Below are 21,101 nucleotides of genomic sequence, written 5' to 3' on the forward strand. Positions count from 1 at the left end.
GGGCTGCGCGGGTCGGGGCGCGGCGTGGGGAGCCTTCACGGGCGCTCACCCAGTGCACGGGCATCCCCTGAACCGGGCCGGCTCCAGGGACGGATTCCCGAGGGACAGCCCGGGTGAAACGAAACCCCCGGCCCGGGGGGATACCGCCATTCATCTCGCCCCACTACCTCTCAGCGCTTGCTGCCGCCCACCTTGCCCTGTTACCTTCGCTTTAGTCGCTTATCCACTAATCCTTCTTCAAACAAAACAGCTTCTGTTAGCGGGACATAGTGGAGGCTTGTGTAGGACTTGCGTTTACATGCGTCCAATTATGTAACAGCGCTGTGTAAAAGAAGTGCTAACTTTGGAATGTGAGTTTTAGGGTGCTTTTGGTTTGCATGGTTCACGATTTTGGGATCGAGATGATCTCCAGAATTCAGATTTTTATTGTTAGCTATTGCAGTGAAAAGGTTGCAGTGAGGGGAAGTGTAAGAAGTCGGGCAGATTTTCAGAGGTGGAAGGGGATGTTCTTGGAGGCCTGCAGTGCCGCGCTGCTGGCGAGCTGCTCAGGGGCATCCACATCTGAGTTCAGCAGCGGAGCCAAAGGGCTCTCTGAGAATCCAGGTTTCCAGTTTGGAGCCCCAAAAGGGGTTTACAGGCTCCCCAGTACCTGGGGGTTTGGGCTTCTTTATTCCCTCTGAACAGAGGAGGTCTTCTAGAGATCACACACCCACATTCAACCATGTGTTGTTTCTCCTCTTGCAGCAGTTTCAGAAAATTATGAACAGAAAAAAGCAAAACCAAAAGTATTTGTACAAACTTTCAGAAGAATGTAGGTTTCTGTGAACGAGGGATCATAACAATGTTGTGTGTCTTTCGTGAACAGGTGGAATCGCTGTATCCTCGTCCCGGCTGGGTTGAATTAGATCCTGAAGTGCTGTGGTGTCAGTTTGTTGGTGTAATAAAAGATGCTGTCCAAGGTAATGGCTTACAAAATTTGAGAAGTTAATTATTAATGAAAATTAGTAAAGTTAGTTAATTAGATAATAAAATTATTTTTTAAAAGTACTGAAAATTCATCGCTGAGCTCAGGTCTACAACATGCTTTAGGGCATATTCCATCATTATGTAAATAGGACACTTCAGTTACTTTTTTTCTTTTGGTCGGGCCAGATTAGAGTTGAAGTAGAAGCAGAAGCAGTGCGGATACTCGATTTACACGTCAGTGACAGCGCCTTGTTGCTCCAGCTTTTTGTATATCTATCCTTCCCCCTTGTCTGTCTTCCTCCAGATGCTCTGTGTATGAATAGAGAATAGGCTTGTCTCGCCTTCCGATTCCTCATTGTTCTACTGCCGCTTTGTTTGTGCGGATGTGAGTGTATGAGAGAATGAAAGCAGGATGCTGCATAGTTGTGCTCACTCGATTACAACCTGATACTCCCACTTTTCCCATCCAAACTATGAACAGTTCTTACCATCCGATTTCTGTATTACCATTCTTCTCTATTTGTACTTTAGCCGAAAGTTTCCTAGTACTCCACGCACTAAAACACAACTCCCTTTTCTGTCAAACTTCGGACGGTTTTGTTTTTTCTCCCTTTTCTGGCTTCTGCTCTAACCGTGCGCTTACTCTCTGCTCTATGGCTGTCCCATTATGCCAACTCCAGCGTTCTGCGATCCAGCGTGGATCACCTTCTGTGCCATGCTGATGCCGTAGACCTGTCAGCTGCACCCCAGCTCGCTTTCTCACAGTGCTCCAGCCTTCTTGTCATGCATGTGCGCGTCATACTCTTTCTTTCAGTCCCTAAAGCTCCTCCTGTTCAGCCTCACTTGCAGTTTGGTCTCCAAGTGTTGCTCTGCCTCCAAGCAGGATCAAGGCAAAACTGCTCTTGGAGGGCAGCCTAGAGGGCAGGGAAAGTAACCATTACCAGGTGTAAGCTGCAGCTGATTATTTTGGGCTCTTGGTCTGTTTTCTCAGCAGCTGCAACTGTTCTGTCACAAGAATAGCAATGCCACCTCAACCCCTAAAGACCTTACTAGCTTCCTCCACTCCCACCCTGTGGGTCACGGTGGGAAGCAAGATTTTTCAACTAGTTTTAAAAAGGGAAGCTTTTCTTGTGGCCAAGCTGTGCACACTGTCAGCAAGTTATTTTTAAACGGTTGTGTAATATAAGTGAGTGTAAGCCCATACTGCTGTCAGAAGGAGCCGTCCCACCCTCCTTTTTACAGGATTGTTTCAAGTCTAGAGCAGCTTCCTGAGTCAAATCACTGTGGTGGTTTGTGCCAGCAGAGCTTCACAAGTGTTTGTGCCAGCGCAAGAGAGGGTGTGGTACCTGGGGCAGGAATGACTGTGTGGAAGCAGAAAGAAGGCATAGGAGCACTTCAGTTTACAGGCCTTGTAGAGCTAAAATGTGATTCCATGCGTGGGTGGATGAGCTGACTAGTACTACCTAAAGGAGGAAACTGCTTCTGTTTGCATGGTCCCACCCCATCTCACACTTTGGTACACATTCAGCCATTCCCAGAGACACCTTAGCTCACCGTCTTAGCTGAAAAGTATCTGTACTTTGTCTTCTGTTTGTTTTTTGCTTTAATGGGAGTTAGATCTACTCTCATTGGGGTCTAGAGATCATGATAGTTGTCACAGGAAAAGTGGTGGGAGCGTGCAGCTTGTGGAGATGGGGAGAAGACAGACATGCCACTCTAATCCACAGTGAGCTGCAGCTTTGCCTTTGGTTTAGACCCAGCTGCTACTGGAAAAAAAACGCTGCCGTTCTCAAGCCACCCACTCCCAGGTCTTCCTCCCGTAAGCTCGTGCTACCAGCAGCACTTGTGCAGGCAGTTGGAGCAGGTAGCCTTGCAAATGCACCGATTTGATCTTCAGCTGGTTGAGGGCCTTGATACCACTGCCTGCGTGAGTACAAGGACCAGTATGAGGGAAGGTGCAGAAGCACACGCAGAAGTCAGCAGAGCAAGACATGTCCTTTCTCTCTGAAACCACTTCTGTAATCATCACTCGGTTGTAGAGTCTGCAGTATATGCTTACGCAAATGAGTAGCTTTGCACATGAAAGTTAACATGAGAACATCTATGAGCAGAACCTACTTAACCTGTGATTTCTTCAAGTAGTGGGATTGAGAGCCCTTCAGAGTAACAGTACTTTGGACAAAATAGGTAGTCTGTCATTTAAGTGGAATTTCTTAATGTATATTTTTTTTCACATAATTTTGCTTCTGGAAGCATGCATGGAGGTACTTGGGAAGCTGACCAGAGCTGCTTTGAAAATAGCTGTGGACATATTTAATTATTTAGAGTTACATATATTGGAAAGAATGTTCTGTAACAGTTACGTGAAGGTAAGATTTAACAGCAAAATTGGTGTATACCCAAATGTACATTTTTATACTTCGGAATTTGAAGTATAGTTTGTTGCATTCAGTGATACGTGGTTTAAGCAAGTTTGCTCTTAGGAATTCTGAAAAATTGTTTAAGGAATATAATATATAAGGTGAGATGTCATTATTAAAGCAATGTAAAAAATCATGGCGTATTGACATGAATCTCTTTACTGCCTACAGAATGAATTTCATTTTGTTTCTTTATGGAATTTCTTTTCGTAAGTTTGTAGAGGTACTTGCTCCTTCGGTTTGTGCTTTGATTCACAGTCATCCATGTGAAATGCACATTTTGATTGATTATGTAGGCGTATGTAACCTGCCTGCCTGTCTCTGGGATTGTTCAAGTAAAGTGTCAACAGGCCTTTCAGAAAGTGTAAAGGATCAGTGTGCCACAGCTGCTTCTGTAAAATATGTAGGTTTATTCACCTGGTTTGGAATCAGTTGGTCTGACTCAAGTTCGCAGATATTTCACTGTTCTAGCCACTTAGTTTGTCAGTCCGTAGAGATTTATATTCTCTTAAATTAAGTATTCTGTAGGTTTTATAGTTATATTGGAAAAGCTGTATTTTTGTTTGTTTCTTCAAATAATTTTGTGTGTGTGTGTGGTTTGTTTTTCTCTTTTTAGCTGCGGGACTTCACATGAGGCAAATTGCTGGTCTTGGCATCTCAACGCAGAGAGCAACTTTCATTACATGGCACAAGTATGTGTATTGTGTCATGTTTAAAATGAATTAGTATTCATAGAAGCAGACTGTAGAAATGTTGAACTTGGTCAAGTCACAGCCTGAAAGCAACAAATGTCAGTCACTCATGTTCTCTTCTGTTTGCACAGCTACACCTTACAGCAGTTCAGAACGGTTTTAAGTGTGTGTCCTTTTTGTTTTGTTCTTAGTACTTTGGAAGAGATGAATACATAGGTATTTTCTAATTCTGGTAAGAAGCCTCACACTCAAAATGTCCATGCGCCTATTACTAATGCCTCGAATGCACCAGGAGGATATGCACTTGCTTTAGGAATTGACCTAGTTTTAGGTGTCCTGACTGGAAATGATGAATGATGTTGAATTTTTTGGGCAGTGTATGTTCTCTAGTTTTAAATGGGAATGTTCAAATACTGTTTTTCAGGAGGACAGGGAAACCTTTTCATAATTTCATAAGTTGGCAAGACTTAAGAAGTATTGAACTTGTGAATTCCTGGAATAAGTCCCTTCTGCTGAAGGTAAAACTGTGCTAAGCCAGCTACTGCTTGGACATATTACAACTATTTCATTTTTATGTAGAGTAAGGGCAATATATTAAATACTGCAAGTGTCCTGTTACTATGATGTGCTGTGGCCTAAAAACATTTAACTGAGCAAGATTTGCATGGATGATAGGACCAAGAAAAAATGCAGTACTGAGAGCCTGAAGGTAGTTAATCATGGGAGAAGGTACCTGTAGGTCTAGCATGCATTTTGTTACTTTTTAGTCTCTTTGTTGTATTAAAATGTTACATGTTAACACTATTACAGCATAATTTGTGGATGTAAGTAGTTAATGGTTGGCAGGTTTTTTTGTTTGTTGCTTTTTTAAAATGTATTCTTTGCTCAGATTATCTATAGAAGGTGCATTTTATGCTGCTCATAGCTTGTGCTTCTTATCTTTTGAAGACAAGGATTCGCTCTAAGTGGAAGAACTGAAGTTACTTTTCCTGTAAATGGAAACTAACTAGCACACTCACAATAAGAAGTTAAATTCTTGGGTTTGCCACTGATTTCTGATGTGAATGAAAACTTGATTAATGATTAAATTTTGGTTAATCTAGTAAAACATGACTGAGCCTGTCTACTGTAGGAGAACTTCCACTGGAATAATGGTAGGTAACGCTGTCAACCACATCATGCATTGTGCTCATAAAGGTGACCTGTCTTCGTAATACAGAGCAGTCTCTATCAGTGTGACAGACTTGCTTAATGCAGCAGCTCTTTTCTGTGGTATTTGTTGTGGGAAGGCTCTCTGTTGAAATCCTATGTAAGGATTCTCTCGCAGAATTTTAGCTTTCTGAATCTAATCTCATGTCATCAGCATCATCATCTGTGTTGTCGTCTTTTAAAGATAATTGATCAGAAACCCTTAAAGGGAGACATTAAAAATTAAGTAACTGTTTTCTTTTGAAACAGGTAATCCATGTTATTTTTACAGTGCTTCATTTCTTGACCGGGAATGATAGATATTTGGCACCAAGTTTTCTTACTTTTTCAACACAACAGAGTTCTATGAAGTTGTCATGGGTTTTTAAAAACATACATGAGGTAAGCTGGAAAGGGAAAAATAACAGCTTTCTTAAATAATAATGGCTAGTAACTTAGGTTGGTTGCACACTCTTCAGTTTTTTCTTGCTTGTTCTTTTCCTCAGAAGAACCAGAATGAAAGAGTTTTATCTGTGTTAATGTTCAAAGCCTGTCTACATAAATATCCACTCATGTTTATAAAACTTTTTTCTCTGACTCTGGAAATGTGTAATAGTAAAATGTTTTCTTCATGCATAAATAACATAATCAAATCACCTTATTTAACTTCATATGACTACGCAGTTAGTAATTGTACTTCGTTTTAAAATTGTTTGCACTCTAGTTTTGCATGGCAGTTGTATTTATTTTCAACTGGCACTCTTATCTTTCCACTCTGCATTATTCCAGTGTTTACAGTTTCACAAATAGTATCATCCTGAACAATCAAACACTGCAGTTTGTTTTGCTTTTTGTTGCAGTGTAAATTGGAGAATACACATAAAGTAAGTTATGCTGGAATAATCTAATGGACTAATGAGCACCAAGCTATTTGTTGCTGTATTCTTTACTCTCATGATTACCATTTTCCTTGTTTCTTCCTATTGTAACTTTAGTCATCTTGTTTTCTATCTTAATTTTAAAATTATTTTTGAAGAAAATGGTTATCATCCATTTTCTACCCTGTGTAAAGAAACTCTGAAGTTTTTTGAGTTTTGTCTGGTAGTTTCTGTCACAAAACTAATTATTTAGAAGGTCAAGTATAATTTTTTACTGGCATCTTTTGGCTGGACCTGTTGAAAATGTGAGGGGTGAATTTGGAGGATTTTGGAATTTAAGGTTATGCAGCTGCTGAGTTTTCAGTGCGAGATGAATGTTCTCCCACGTTGTGTCAGGCACTGATACTTAAAATATATGACTATCAAACCAGGAAGCTCAAAAATTCATGGCTTTTAAATACAGAGAATAATGTATTCAGTCGTGTTTTGAGTTAATTTAGTTTGTATGTTCTTTTTCTGAATTCGGTAGTTGTACACAGTATCAGTAGAAATTAGATGAAAACTGAATTTCCCATTTTACAGGGGAAAAAAATTCCAAGGAAAATAACATTTTGAACTCTTTACAGACATCATAAACCAAAAAACAATGGCTCTGTCTTTATTGTCTCAAGCACATATTTTAAAGTAGATTTATTCCTTCTATTTCTGTTAATTTTTTAAGTGCAGTATGCAGGACTTTGTTTTCTTTGTTCACTACTGTTATAATTGTGACTATAAAGTTTCCCTTCTTAAGGCTCTGATGCCACCGCAATAGAAGATTAATTATTTTTCTTTCCTTAGCAGGTAGTGTAAGAAACTGTGCTTATTTTCTATTAGGAGCATGAACTGTAGGATGTTAGTTATATAGCCAACTCGCCCTTTTTAGAAGAAATGTTAGCAATTGGAGACTTATTTTCTGGGGACATTATCATTAACCACAAAGAAAATGGGAAGAGGAATCGGGAAATATATTCCTCTCTGTTGTACCCAGTCGCAAATACTTTTTTTTTAATGTATTTTTTGTTTTCCCAGGCTGAAGAAGCTGCCAAAAAAAAAAACTGCTGCTTTGGAACAGTTGACACGTGGTTACTGTATAGATTAACTAAAGGTGAACGTTACAGCTCCTTTTAAATATTAATAAAAGATACTGGAATCTAAGTAATGATGTTCAGCACTGTTATTGATACACCCTAGAATTCAAATACTTTTTTAAACAATTTGTGCTTTTTTATAATTGATTCATATTGTAATATATTTACTGTTTTTAAAAAATTAATTCTGAATTAATTCTTCTTTGGGCCTGCCTGGAGGGCTAGCCAGAAAGGGAAATAAGTATTCAGTGTAATCAACCTTTTAAGCATTTAAGATTTGAAGAGGACTACCAGAACTAATTGGCCTTGACTGAAGAAAAGTACCTGTGAAAGCAAAAGAACAAAGAATTGTTACAAATGTGGGAGAATTACCAATTTTTGTGCTGAGGGCTAATGCCTGACCAATTGGATCGATTATGATAGATAGTGATGCAGTCAGTGTTTTACATCTTGCCAAAAGTACTGGCTCTCTTCCAGCCAGTTCCGTGAGGGTAAAATAAGGTAATTAATATATACACATTATAGTGAGCAGCAGGTAAAGTTTGTGTGCCCATTGTATCATTATGACTTTGCCTATAGACACTCAGTTTCTATTTTGTGGGAGCCACTGAGGTGTTTAAAGAAAAAGTATGTTTAAAATTACTCTTAAATATTTGATTATCTAAAATCTTTGTTCTTTTTTTTTTTTATGGTAGGTTCTGTGTATGCTACAGATTACTCAAATGCCAGTGCTACAGGCGTTTTTGAACCCTTTACGGTATGTGCTGTTCTGAAAAAATGTTATTGCTATTTATTGTGCTTCTGAGAGAGTTGCTGACATTTTTACCTTTTCCATATTATTTCAGAAATCTTGGAACCCTGCCTTGTGTAGTTTACTTTCCATTCCAATGTCTATTTATCCTCCAGTGAAAGACACAAGGTAATTATGAGGGCATATATGAAAGAATATGATACCTGTTAAATTAATTGCCTTTAAAAAAATGCTACATAATCTGCACAGGCCAAGTAATATATCAATAAGCCAAAAAAGTTAAATTATTTTTATATGCAGATGAACTTTTTTAACACAACATCCAAAACTTTATTTTTACTATCAGTATTTCTTGAAGTGATAGTTTTAATGCTTTCTTTAAAATAAATGGGTAGTATTACCTTTCATATGTGATGCAGATGCAGGCCTTGTATCTAGATTTCATTTTAACAAAAAAGTCAGTTCAGTGTCGTGATGTTTCTCCATAACATTTGTTTTAAGCTTCAACTTTGGATCAGCTGACTCTGAAATATTTGGGGTACCTATTCCAATAATGGCAGTGGTGAGTGAAAGTGTTTTCTTACTTAAATCTGTATATTTGTACATATATTCTTTTTATCTAGATTTTATTTAATACTTGCTTGTTTAGTAAGTGTTCTCTATTCCATCTCTATGACTTAACTACAGTAGAATTGATTGTTGAATTTTTCTCCAAAAACTCAGTTCACAACCTTAGGGGGAAAGGAGGAGAGAGGAACAGGAAGGGAATTTTAGAGGTTGAGGTCCTTTCAGGTTAGATGACCAAATGATTAAGCACTGAATGTAGGACTTAACAGAGATGGGTTCTGCTCTAAGCTCTGGTAACATGTCTCTCTGGCTTAAAATCAGTTTTTCTAGATAAAGTTGTGCAATGGGGTCCATCCTGGCTTGACTTCAGTAAGACTGTATGCAATGCTTTACATAAGAGTATTTGTTAATAGATCCACTTGTGGTACCTTTTATTTCTTCACTAAAATTAAATAGCGAATAACATGTTCTTGCCTCAGTAATTAGGATTTGGATAAGAAAAACCCATTATTTTCGTAAAGTGATGATTTGCAGAAAAATCTGCTTGAATTGAGCTAATTGGAAAAAATGTCATCTAGCTAACATGAATTTCTCATGCTATTTTTAAAGAATTGTAGACTCAATTTATCTGTAAATTTACTGTTTCACCAAGACACAAACGTAAGTAAATGCATTTAAGAACCATCAGCATTGTTGAAAAATTGGGCATGGAATAATTTGGTACAGGAGGGGTAGCAGAGAAAAAGGAAGGTGAGACCTCAAAACTTCAACTTTCTACTTGGGAGGAAGAGGAATTGAAGCCAAGCTACTCTGTTCTGCTCCCTGGGATTGCAAATGCCCTGTTTATCCTTGTCAAATACTAAAACATAAAATATTTCTTTTGTTTCCATAACACATTTCTGTGTCACAAGCAATGCTACAGATGTTCATGTGGTGCCCAAACCTGATTTAATTTGATTGTAGTGATAAATCTGACTGTTGGAATGGCCTGCAAATACTTAAGAAATGGTATATGAGTCCTCTCTTATCACTCAGTTCCTTTCTGAATGGTTATTTGTATTCAGAACTCTGAAGTGTTTGTAATGATACCTTAAAATCCAGCAGCATTTTAAGTTGGTAGTTGGTAGCTAACTTGTATTTGTTTTGTTGGTATGGCAGGTAGCTGATCAGCAGTCAGCGATGTTTGGAGAATGCTGCTTTCAGCCAGGAGATGTTAAACTCACCATGGGAACAGGTGGTTTCTGGAATGTGAATACTGGAGAGCATCTCTTTGCATCACAAAGAGGTAAGAGTGAAATTTTGGTTTTAGAGTATTTGACATTACTTGACAGCCCTTAATGATGAGGGTACAAAACAGTCTAAAACAGGGCTATGCTTTTCCTTCTTTGGCTGTAGAAAAACAGCTTGAAAGTGTTTTCAGAACAGACTGTGGAGTTTTTTAATTAGAAATGTAGATCTTTGTTATCCTGAAATAAATTCTCTTTTTGAGAAGCATAAGTAACATCGCTAGTAATTATGCCTACTACCTGCATCCCTGCTTCCCCCCGCTGTGTTCTTCTTGATAGCGGTATTATACAGTACGGGGATGGAGAAAAAGAGGGTTCGTCCTCTGGTTTCTCACATCAAAATATGCCAGTGGATTGCTCTAAGTGCCTCTTAAGTTCCTCTTTTTGAGCCCTTATGCTTTGAAGTACCTGCAGTGAGGTAATGCAGGATTAGTAATTATTAGTTTTATTTTAAAATGCTAGAAATGGGCTCCCCAATGTGTTTCTAGTATTTAAAACTTTGTCGTTCTGAACATTTGTGGTCTGTCAAGCTTGTTAATTTGTCATAGATGTCTGTTGCTCTGTTGACAAATAGCCGATACTGAAATAAATTTGCCTGCACAGTCTCTTTCTGTTTGTCAGATTTTTAAAGAGTTACTAATTTTGGGAAGCCTACAATTTAAAATGAGAGGGCTGGGGCAGAGGACAGCAGTGTGCTAAGAAGACTTTTACTAGCTGAAGTCTGGAAGGACCTTGGCAAATAACATGAGATGTGTCAGAACTGAATAGCATAGACATTGAATGCCCTATGAATGGAAATGCTTTTTAGGCCTACTTAATTATGTCATTGTGATGAGACTTTTACTTAGGAAATCATATGTATGTAGTCTGTCGAAATGTAATAGCAAAAACATGCTGTAAGGTTTTTCCATTTCGTTCTGTTCTAAGAAAATATTTAGCTATTGTGATCTGATAGGAGTTGAAAACTTGAAGGCAGTGCTGTGAAACTTTTACTGCTTTAGGCTGTTACTTGTGTTAAAATTATTTTCGCTATGTTCTTTGGCTGTCGTGTGGTATGATTAGTAGGACAAGTTAAGTACCTAGCTTTCTCAGGGCCCTGGGCATGAGATGTAACGTGTTCAATCTTTAAAGTTGACATATGTATTTAAGACTGCAAGATGAATCCCTACAGCATCCTTGTGCGTGCTATTCATTAGCTGCTTTTCAAGTTTCTGGTCTATGTTTAATTGCTATATATGACAGTTTATTAAAAAAAAAAAAGTTCCTTCAAGAACAGCACTTCTCACAATTCAGTGATGGAAGCATATGGCGTAGATTTAAAATCTCTCTCTCTGGCAATCTGATAGTTCTTATTAACACTGGTCATGCCAAGTGTCATGTTGATCTCTTCCCTGGAGGTAGATTATCTTACATTACAAGAGACTCTGGTGTAAGCATCTCTGGGAAGGCCACCTGATGGACCTCTCTGTCCCTAATTAGCTGTCCTTCTCTAGGGCTTTCAGCTCAGTGAATTGTTCGGTCTTGCTTCTTTGCAGGTTCATCTTTGGTAGAAAATAAAGATTAGGGAGACCTGCACCAATGAGATATGTATATCACTTTTTCTTTTCAAGAGACAAATACAAACTTTAATATAAATAGGTGCTGCTGATTTGTTTTCCCTTATAAGCACCAGAGTGCCTCCAGCACTAACCAAGTTTCTGAAATTGCACTAGTGCTACCATACCATTCTTTTGAACACTGGCAAGCAAACTGGAGATGATTGTGTGAGAGACATTGTATATCAGCAAAGGCACCTTGAGAAAGTGGGAGAATCCCTAGATCCTTCTGACGCTTTTCTGGTCCTTTAGGTTTTTTGGGCTCATTTACCTTTGTGGCATTACCCATGGTATCTGGGTCCTGAGCAGGGTCCCATAAAGTCTGGGTGCTTTCTTCACTCCAGCAGTTACCATACTTGTGTTGGGAGAACTTTTGATCACAGTGGCTAATGAATGCTTAGGTTCTTACTGAGTGACCTGAAAACCCATTTGTCTAGCTGCAGTGCTGGAGAACAGCTATTGTTCAGCTAAATAATGAAGTCCTTTTGCTGTAGCATTAAAAGCAGTACTCTGCGGGACTTTTATTCATGTTCTTACTAATACAGATATCAAACAAAAAGGTCTTGAGTTCACACTGTTTAAGTAGTATGTCTCTCCTTTCTTTAAGGTTTCAACATATCAGAGGGAGGGGGCAAAGGGAGAACAAATCATCAAATTTATCCTCATTATTTGCTGTTTATTTCTAATGTAATAGTATCTTCAAGGAGACAGCTCTTTGAAAGGTGCTGTACAGTGTTTTCAAATAAACTAACTGTGTTTGCCTTATGTATTTCTGCCTTTCTTATGAGGAAAAAAAAGGAAAAAACCTTCCAAGTCATTGGTTTTTTTTTTTTGAGTCACTATACAGCCAACACTACTTAGTGGAAGTTGTAACTTCCTGCACATCCCATCATCTTAACCATGGAAGTGCTCATCTTTTGTAGTTACAGACAACATAGGTCACCAAATATTTTTAATGAGTTTGGGTGTTTGTTGTTTATATTAGGCAAACATACAGGTAAAATGCTATAGTTAACTGACAGTAGCCTTTGCTGGGGACAAGGATGGGCAAACTGTGAAACTTGCTTTCTTTTTTTGCTTTCTATGTGACGAGACATTGTATATTGAAAAAGGAATAAAAAAGTATATCACTTTCATCCTCTTCTATGAATAGAATCTGTGTTCTAAGTTTGTGTTGCTTTCTTTTCTGTGTATGTCTGGTTTAGTATTTGTGCTTCCCATTTGAAAGCCCAGCCTTCACGTTTTATGTCTTGGGGAAATAGATTCTGACTTTTTAGAAACCATTGGGGAACATTAGATGGATTGAAAACAAATAGAAAAGTATTAATAAATTTTTAAGCATATACAATCTCTTATCATTTAAAAAAGAAGTAGGTGTAGATAGCGTTTCCCGTTAGCTTAAAGAGGGCTTTTTTGTAATTTGATAGTAATTTTTTTTTTAGGTTAACTTTGGCTTAACAAACTTGTTTGAGTCTTGTAATTCAGTCACTAAACTTTTAAACAATACTTTTAACCTTCATTGATGACATTTTTTTAAGCTTGAATTCTGCAAAGCAATTGGAATAAAATCTATTTTTTTTTAATTAGTGGGTTTGTTGGGGGCGTGCTTGTATATGTTTTTCTGGAAACATTTAACTAGGTCTTTTGTTTTGTTTCATGGAAAATAATTAAGGTCTGTATCCACTGATTGGTTGGAAGATTGGGGAAGAAGTTGTTTACTTAACTGAAGGCTGTATGTCAGACATTGGCACTGCCATAAAATGGGCTCAGGATATAAGTAAGTAGTTCTTTAATTGTATATAGTGTGAAATATTACTACTTAAGAAGCTGTTTTATAGGGTTATAGTTATGTTATTGGGCTTGGTTTTATTGTCCATAATTGAAGAAAATAGCCTACATGTGTTGGACAGCAGAAAATGCACAGTCTCATTAGTAGGTTTTCTGCTGAGTGTGTTTAGTGCAGGAAGTTTGGTTTACACAATCATCTCCTCTTCAGACTCTGCCTCTCAGACCCTCCCTGCATTTGGAGGCTTTTATTTTCCTGAAACATTTTACTCTTCACTTGCTTTCTCTTGAGCATGACAAACTTCTTGAGGCCTTCTTTCTTCCCCCCGCCCCATGGTATCCAGGCTTGAATAGAAATGGTGTAAAGGAGACCCATCTCAAGTTAGTTGTATGCCTTCAAGATATTTGGACGTGAATGTTTAGCTGAGAAGCACAGAAATTGACTTCGGGTTAAGTCTAGGTAGCATGATTGTAAATGCAGTATTCAACAAACACTTGCTGTATGCTTTTGAGAGATCTCTAGCTGTACATCTCAATTAATAACAGATTTGAGTTATATGAAAACAACATTAAGAACTTTTAAAATAAAGTAACGATGTTGTTTATGTTGCTTCACATAGAAGTAATGTGCCTTTTGGCTGTGACTATTATGTAATGAAAAGATGTGCATTCCAATTTAATTAAAGACTAGAGAGGAATACTAGATCTATAGTAGTTGATGTTCAAAAGCACTGATTTTTTTATAGGATAACAATTCTGAGTGTTCTAATAAACTATTAACTTGTTTTAGTTAGAAATTTAGTACACCTTTACTAGGATTCGAAAAAGGAATTAGTGTCTCAAACTTGGGGTTATGTGAGAAAGGTTTTCCTGAAGTGTAGCTCACCACAAAATTCCACATTTCTTGAAGTTGTCAATTTCTGGTGCATATGTGCATATACATGCTCATGTATGTGCCCTTAAGGATTAAGTATGACTTAGATTGGTCCTCAGATCTTCAGCATTTGACTGAGCCTAGAGAATAACAGCCACTAGTCTTTTGAGGAAGTTACTCAATTTGATACACGGTTCAGTGTTGCAGCTGCAAGTATCAGTGGTACATATATCAGCTTGCTACTTCAAATTCCATACTTAAAATGGATACTTACCCATATGAAACTTAGCCATACTTAAAATGGATATTATTGCAGAGCAATACTATGAAGGATTTTTAGCTAGCCAATAGTGAAATGGACATGACCTATAGTTGTTACCACAGGCAAAAATTGGGGAAGTTTTAGAGGGAGATAAAAAAAATAGGCACACTGCTATAAACTCTCTAATAAGTAAGACCTTTATTTTCTGGAAATATGATTGCAGAGAAGCAGAATTCAGAAACTTTTATCAGCTTTACGAATAAAGAGAAGGGTAAAAGTTTTGCTCTACAGAAGGAATTGGGCCAAAAGACAAGGTAAGATAATGGCCTCAGTAAGGATGGTGAGGGTCAACGTCGATGAAGATGAGACATGTAATAGTGGTAAAGGTTCGGAAATAGGAATTTCTGCAGCAAGACAAACTTAGTTTAATGGGTTGCTTTTAGTGGGATTAGATCATTTACAAGAATTTTGAAAAAGTAGTATGTGAAATTTCAAGGTGAAGTCTATCTTATTTTTTTCATTTTCTGTCATGATACAGAGGTACTATATATAGTTTAGTAATAGCAAATAAAAGAAGAAGGAAAAGATGTGATTTAGGCTTATTAGTCTGAGCACAGTAGGATCCAAAGCTTTCAAACAAATCTATGAAGGTTGCAAAGGTAAATTGAAACTCTGGTAAGTTACCAACATGGGTTTTTCAAAAATGAATTGAGCTAGATTAACCTAATGTATATTTGATAGGAGAATTTACTTTTTAGACAAGAAAAAGCAATAGCTCTCATTTATGGAAGACTTCTAGTCATCTGTAAAAACACACTATGTGGCCACATAAGGACATTATTAGTTAAAACTACAGAAGATGGGTGTTAGTACTAAGAATTGCATGTGGGTGAAGAACGAGCTAAAGAGCGATGTCTGTACACTTAGGAAAGGAGACATCTGGCTAGACAGAGAATAAAAGTGTCTATCAAAGAGATGATATTAGGACCTACCTTATTTATATTTATGTGTCAGTCACTTGTAAAAATATTAAGGGTGCTGATAAAATGCTGGGTATTAAGGACCTTCTCTGTAGTCATTTGATGCTTGGGCTGACAATGTCTTTGGGTTTTTTCAAACCTAGGTTTTTCACATACTTAGGGTGCCATTGTTAGCATTCTTGATTTTCATTTATGTCTATTTGGAAAACTGATAACCTTTTACAGGATGTGAAGATTAAAAAGCTATAGCGTAACAGATGCGAGAAGATCCTTTTAGTCTTCATCTGAATAGGTTGGGGTTTTTTAATGTGACTGATAGACATAAAATACAGGAGAAGTGATCACTTCCCTTAGAACATTTAGTTCGAGAATATTAGAAAAGGAAATAGTCCAACTCTAGATTTTTGTCTCTTGTAATATATGAAGAAATTGAAGTAAATAATAAAAGCACATGATTTATGAATCTTTACAGATCTTTTCACCAATGTAGATGAAACAGCAAAAATGGCACGGAGTATTGTTGATTCTCAAGGCGTTTGCTTTGTTCCAGGTTTTCAGGTAAAATTTTTATTAATATAATTGAGAATATATTTTTAATAACCCAGTTAAAATTTTAACTTTTACATGTTCAAATGTAGTCATTTCATCTTATCACAGTATTTATTCTGTACTACTTGGGTTCTTACTGTCTGTCCCTCACCACAACATATGAAGATCACTGTCATATCAGAATGCTTAAACAACAGCCCCCCCCATGAGAAAAGCTGTATGAAATAGGAAAATTACTTCTATTTTGCAAATGGAGGCCTGGGGGACAGATAAACTAAATTACTTGCCCACAGTAACTCAGGCAGCGCCTGCAGAGACAGAAACTGATCCCGTAGCTTTTCTGCCTCATCCACAGCCTTCATTGATACAATACTTCTAAGCACTGTTCTAAAATAATTCATTTTATTCTGCCTGTTTTCAAGACGTAGGTTGCAATTCATCAGAATACTTAAATGTAATTAAATAGATTGCAAGTCCTGGTGTTACGAAAAGCAAAGCTAGTAATATTTAGATACTTCTTTGATATGCAGATTTTAATCTGAATTAGATTTTGCCCTTTAAAATAGGGTTTGTGCCTTGTTGCTGAGCACAGTGTGTATAGTAAGGAGTTCCTGGCACTTGTTCTCCACTTTAGTCCCCTCTGTTTCCCAGCAGCTTGCTGTTACTTTCCTCTCTGTTTGAGGAACTTAACTGCAATTACTTGATCCCGTCTGGGGCACAAGCTCTGGGTTCTTTCTACTCGCTTTCCGTTTATGCTAGAGACTTGTGTATCCTCATGTCTGTCCTTTCCACCTATGATTCATGATCCCTCTTGAGTTTCATTTAAAATGTGAGTTACTGTCCCTGTGCAGAGGCAGCAACAAAGGTGATATTGATGCTGCAGTTCAGTCTGGCATATTAGTCTAGATTGGAATCAATGGGAATGCCAGTTAATACATTACATTAAATGACAACTTGTGATAGCTGGGGAGTTGACATACTCAGCTACAAAGCAGTTGCTTCCAGTATGGGTTTGACAGTTGGTAATAATAGTTTGTAATTTGTTGCCACAAAATGTGACAGAGCTGCAAGCCAGAGCTCTTAGGCTTATCATACAGAAGAGTATGTATTCTTCATACAGAATGAAAATAGACAGGTTTTGCTAATGTAGCCATTGCTAGCTTAGAGACTGTGCAGCACGGCAAAACTTTTTCATCTAGTTATGCCACTTCCCTAAGCAACATCAGATAATCTGACTAAAAAGCACACTTTCAAGCAGCATAGCTGTTTCTACATTGTGGGTTTGTCAACGTGAAAATACCCATGTCTCCGCAAAACTTTGTTTTTCTGATCGGTGTTGCTGTCCAAGAGAAGCTCTGCAGTATAGCCCTGGTCTCCAAGTTGTCATTTGGAATATTAGCATTATAAACTGCATTGGACAGATGGACCAGGCAAGATGAAGGGAAAGCTGTTGCCGTGCTGTGGGGTTTTAGTAATGTCTGCCATCAGCTGGTTCTTTGATGCATAGACAACTGATGTTTGAACCTGTCAGGTGTTCAAAAGTTACTATGTTACCCAAACAAAGAAAAGCCATTAAGTTGAAAACGGTATTCTTTTTTTTTTCCCTCAAAAATCACCACCACCTCTTTTCTCTTAGAAGTCTTAGATAGTAATTTATTAGTTTGAATACATACATTTTGGAGCTAGACAGTTTTTGACAGCTCCTCTCTCTATATGTGTCCAAAAGTTAGTTGTTTTTTGTTTGTTTTTTTAAATCTTCATTGATCTACCATACTTGGTTTGATCATTGCCAGGACTAGTGTCTTTTTCTAAAGAAACTTAACATCTCTAACCTTACCTTTGTATAAGTTCTGTATGTTAATGGAACAAGGCAAAGAAAAATTCAATTTCTTCTGCAGGTAGCCTAGCTACCTTCTCTCTCAAACAGCTGACTTAATGATTATATTTATTTTTAGAGGTATAAAGCTTGATTATGCTGTGATGTTTCCATTTAGCGTTTACTGTGAGTAGTTGTGCTGTGAATAAGCAAATGTTGATCCATGCCAAATTTCAGTATTTGCAGACAGGAATCCTGAGGTAGACAAATGTTAGTCTGAATCTTTTTTGAACCTTTAGTTCTATTAATATTCAAGTTCTAGAGATTATGGTTAATCCTCATTTTTGTTTGTCTGGTTTTGGTTTTGCTTTGAGGGTTGGTCTCCCCGTTGCTTTCTTGACACTGTCTCCAGAGGAACCCCAGCTAGCTTCTTGGTAAACATTGATTCGGTCTCTTTTTCCCTAATTCTAATATTCCCAGTACAAATTTAGAAGCCGTACTTAGAAAACTGAACGGATTTCTCTTTAACTGTGGCATCTTCTTACCACTAATAGTATCCACCAATGTGAATTTCTTCGCCTTTTAAAAGCCCTCCTTATTTCAGTGGAACGTGCTTAGCTAGTAGACTCATGGTAACATAATTTGTATCAATTTAGAAATTGGGTGGATTAAGTGGTATGAAAAGGGACATTAACAGAGTTGAACACTTCTGGGACTGTAGTGTGTCTGTGTAGCTTCACTGGCTAGATACAAATTGGTTGTATGGTAATGGTTCTTAGACTTCAAAATGATAGTGGTTGCGGAGGGTTCTTATGAAGTCCATATGTTCATTTCCTACACAGAGTAAAATGTTTCTCTACTCGTTCATGTTAAAGACAGTAAGAACAAGTTTCTTTCTTACTGAATTCTACTGCTGTGATGCAGTGCACTGAGAGGAGCATCATTGTGAAAGGGTATTTCAAATCGAGTGAATATGTGCATTAATCTTTTTTCCTTTTACTCATTCTGCTAGAAACAGAGGTTTCCAGGCTTAATTTGCTGTGGTAAATAGTAACCTTAGGACTCTTCATTGGGGTGTATGCATATATATGCACTGCCTCTTTTTTCTTTAATGATTGATTCTTTCAAGATATTCACCCCTATATATAATATGAGTCTGTGCTTTTTAGTTTATTATTTTGTATATGAAAATCTGTAAACTTGTAAGACATGAATATTATGCTACTGAGCTGGACAAGCGGTTCCATTCTTAGAATGAAAAGGGTACTTGTATATGGAAAAAAAGAGTATTTTATTTGACTTCAATGCAGAAGTTTCTATTTAGGAACTGATGCAAAATGCCAGTTTTCCCTTTGACTGTGCCTACCTATCCATATATAGTTCTTTTTTAACATATGGTAGCATTTTCTTAAATTGTGCTTATATATGCATATACATATATTTATAAAGTGAAATTCAAACTTCTGGTAAGTGTTGTCATAATTGATATTTAGCACAACACAACTGGAAAGGATTGTTTTAATTTAAAAATTACTGTCTACAGTGAAAATAAGATTTTATATTGTCACAAACAAGGTACAGACCAGCAAACTAGTATTTTGTGATAAATTTCATCAGAGGAGTGGAGACGAGATTCATCAATTGGTTCTCTAGTTTTCCTGCAAAAAAAAAAGACAACTTAGTGACCACTAGAATTTTAGTTGGACTCTCTTTATCAGTGTCACTGAAAACAGGCTGTGCTATAAACTAATAAAAAGTATTACCATCCTTTTCAGTGTTACTTTTAAAAGTAATTTCATCTTTCTTTCAGCAGTTTAGGACTGTTTAAAAAAGAAAAAAAGGGGGAGGGTGGTGAAATCTTCCTAGAGAACAGCAATATCAGTGTGCCCTGTCCTAGACACTTGAAGCATACACTACATGTATTTTAAAAAGAAGTCATACAGATTAGTGTTATTTATTATGTCAGATTTGGAAGGAATCACTTGAACTTTTTGCTGTTGAAAGAATCTATTTAAACTGTTCACTGAGTTAGCTAAAATAACATGATATACCTCTTACATACTGTTTTCAATTTTCTTCTTTCACTATGCTGCCTGTAGTTCTCGTAAGTTGTTTTTTTTTCTTACTATTTGATTCCTTTCTCAAAAGCCTACAAATACAATTCACTGAACTCACGGTGAAATCTTTCCTGCAGGTTTCTGTGAATGACCCATATTTATGTGCCTCTTTCATGGGGCTGAAACCATCCACTACGAGAAACCATCTCGTACGAGCTATACTGGAATCTGTAGCTTTCAGGTACTGTTTGCTTAATTTCTTGCTTGATATTTTCTTCTGTTTGTTTTTACTTTGATCAGCAGTGTTAAATGGATACATTTTCTCCCATTAAATGAAATTACTTCAGAACAAGTCAAATTTTCAGCCTTCAGATGTTCCGTTTAAAGAATAGCTGGATAAACTCCGATTAACACTCTTGTGCAGCCTACTTTCCTCATGCTAAACCACTTGTTACAACAATTGTATCTTGTCTGTAGAAACCTATCAGCAATTTCAGGTGGGGAAAAATGTACCTTCTACAGTGACTTGTTATAGAATGGACTGTGATTTAGCCATGGGTGTAATGCCTAAATTTGTAATGATGTATAACCTTTGTAATGGTATATAACAAAGACCAGTTTCAGGGTTACTTTTTTCTTTTTTTTTTTTTTCTTTTTTTTTTTAATTTATGTGTTCTGGAAGCTTGCTAGCAATTGCAGCAGTTCTGACACAACTGAGGCATTTTTTGCCTTGTATTTTATTTTCTGACTATGTAGATACTGGAAACACTTTATGGAATATATAATGCTTAATTCAACTAAATATTTTTTTAAAGAAACAAACAGCTTTATGATATCATTGTGAAGAAGGTACGCATTCCTCTTCAAACGATTCGGTAAGTTCTGAGTAACTTTTAAATTTTATGTATTGGAGTTTGATTACAAATAGGTGTCAACTTTATTATGCATTTTATCTTACTGTAAAAATTCTGCTGCTGAGAAATAGATGATTACCAGGTCAAATGTTAATGTAACTTAAGTGGCAGTACAGTCTATCCACAGAAGGGTTGGTTCTTATTTAAACTATTAGCATCAGTGATTGTCAGTGGATGAGTAATAAATTGCTCTAATTCTTAAAAAAAGGCGGGGGGGGAATTCATGTTTTCAAGTAGTACTAGAATGCATACAGCAATGCCTACCACAATGCTCATTCTACCCTTTATTATTAGTCTTTCGTACTGAATTTTTTTGTGCTGGGTCTCTCACAGACTGAATATTTTTTGAAGACATCAGGTAAAACTGGATCTATTTGTGAGGGAAAGAGGG

At 37.1% G+C, this 21,101-nt stretch overlaps 1 protein-coding gene across 1 annotated transcript in view; it reads left to right on the forward strand.

Moving 5' to 3' along the window:
• The first annotated feature begins 865 nt into the window (after window positions 1–865).
• The window catches only part of GK5 (glycerol kinase 5 (putative)), a 22,971-nt gene continuing 2,735 nt past the window's right edge, over window positions 866–21,101 (forward strand). The window contains exons 1-13 of the mRNA XM_010283322.1: window positions 866–959; window positions 4,003–4,078; window positions 4,503–4,596; window positions 5,537–5,668; window positions 7,216–7,291; window positions 7,970–8,031; window positions 8,120–8,193; window positions 8,527–8,587; window positions 9,751–9,877; window positions 13,146–13,250; window positions 15,847–15,932; window positions 19,934–20,037; window positions 20,612–20,671. Coding sequence (XP_010281624.1) covers window positions 4,017–4,078; window positions 4,503–4,596; window positions 5,537–5,668; window positions 7,216–7,291; window positions 7,970–8,031; window positions 8,120–8,193; window positions 8,527–8,587; window positions 9,751–9,877; window positions 13,146–13,250; window positions 15,847–15,932; window positions 19,934–20,037; window positions 20,612–20,671 — 1,043 coding nt within the window. The 5' untranslated portion in view covers window positions 866–959; window positions 4,003–4,016. The remainder of the gene's footprint in view (window positions 960–4,002; window positions 4,079–4,502; window positions 4,597–5,536; window positions 5,669–7,215; window positions 7,292–7,969; window positions 8,032–8,119; window positions 8,194–8,526; window positions 8,588–9,750; window positions 9,878–13,145; window positions 13,251–15,846; window positions 15,933–19,933; window positions 20,038–20,611; window positions 20,672–21,101) is intronic.

This window comes from Phaethon lepturus, unplaced genomic scaffold (genome assembly GCF_000687285.1).
Source record: "Phaethon lepturus isolate BGI_N335 unplaced genomic scaffold, ASM68728v1 scaffold20083, whole genome shotgun sequence".
NCBI classification, from domain to species: Eukaryota; Metazoa; Chordata; class Aves; order Phaethontiformes; family Phaethontidae; genus Phaethon; species Phaethon lepturus.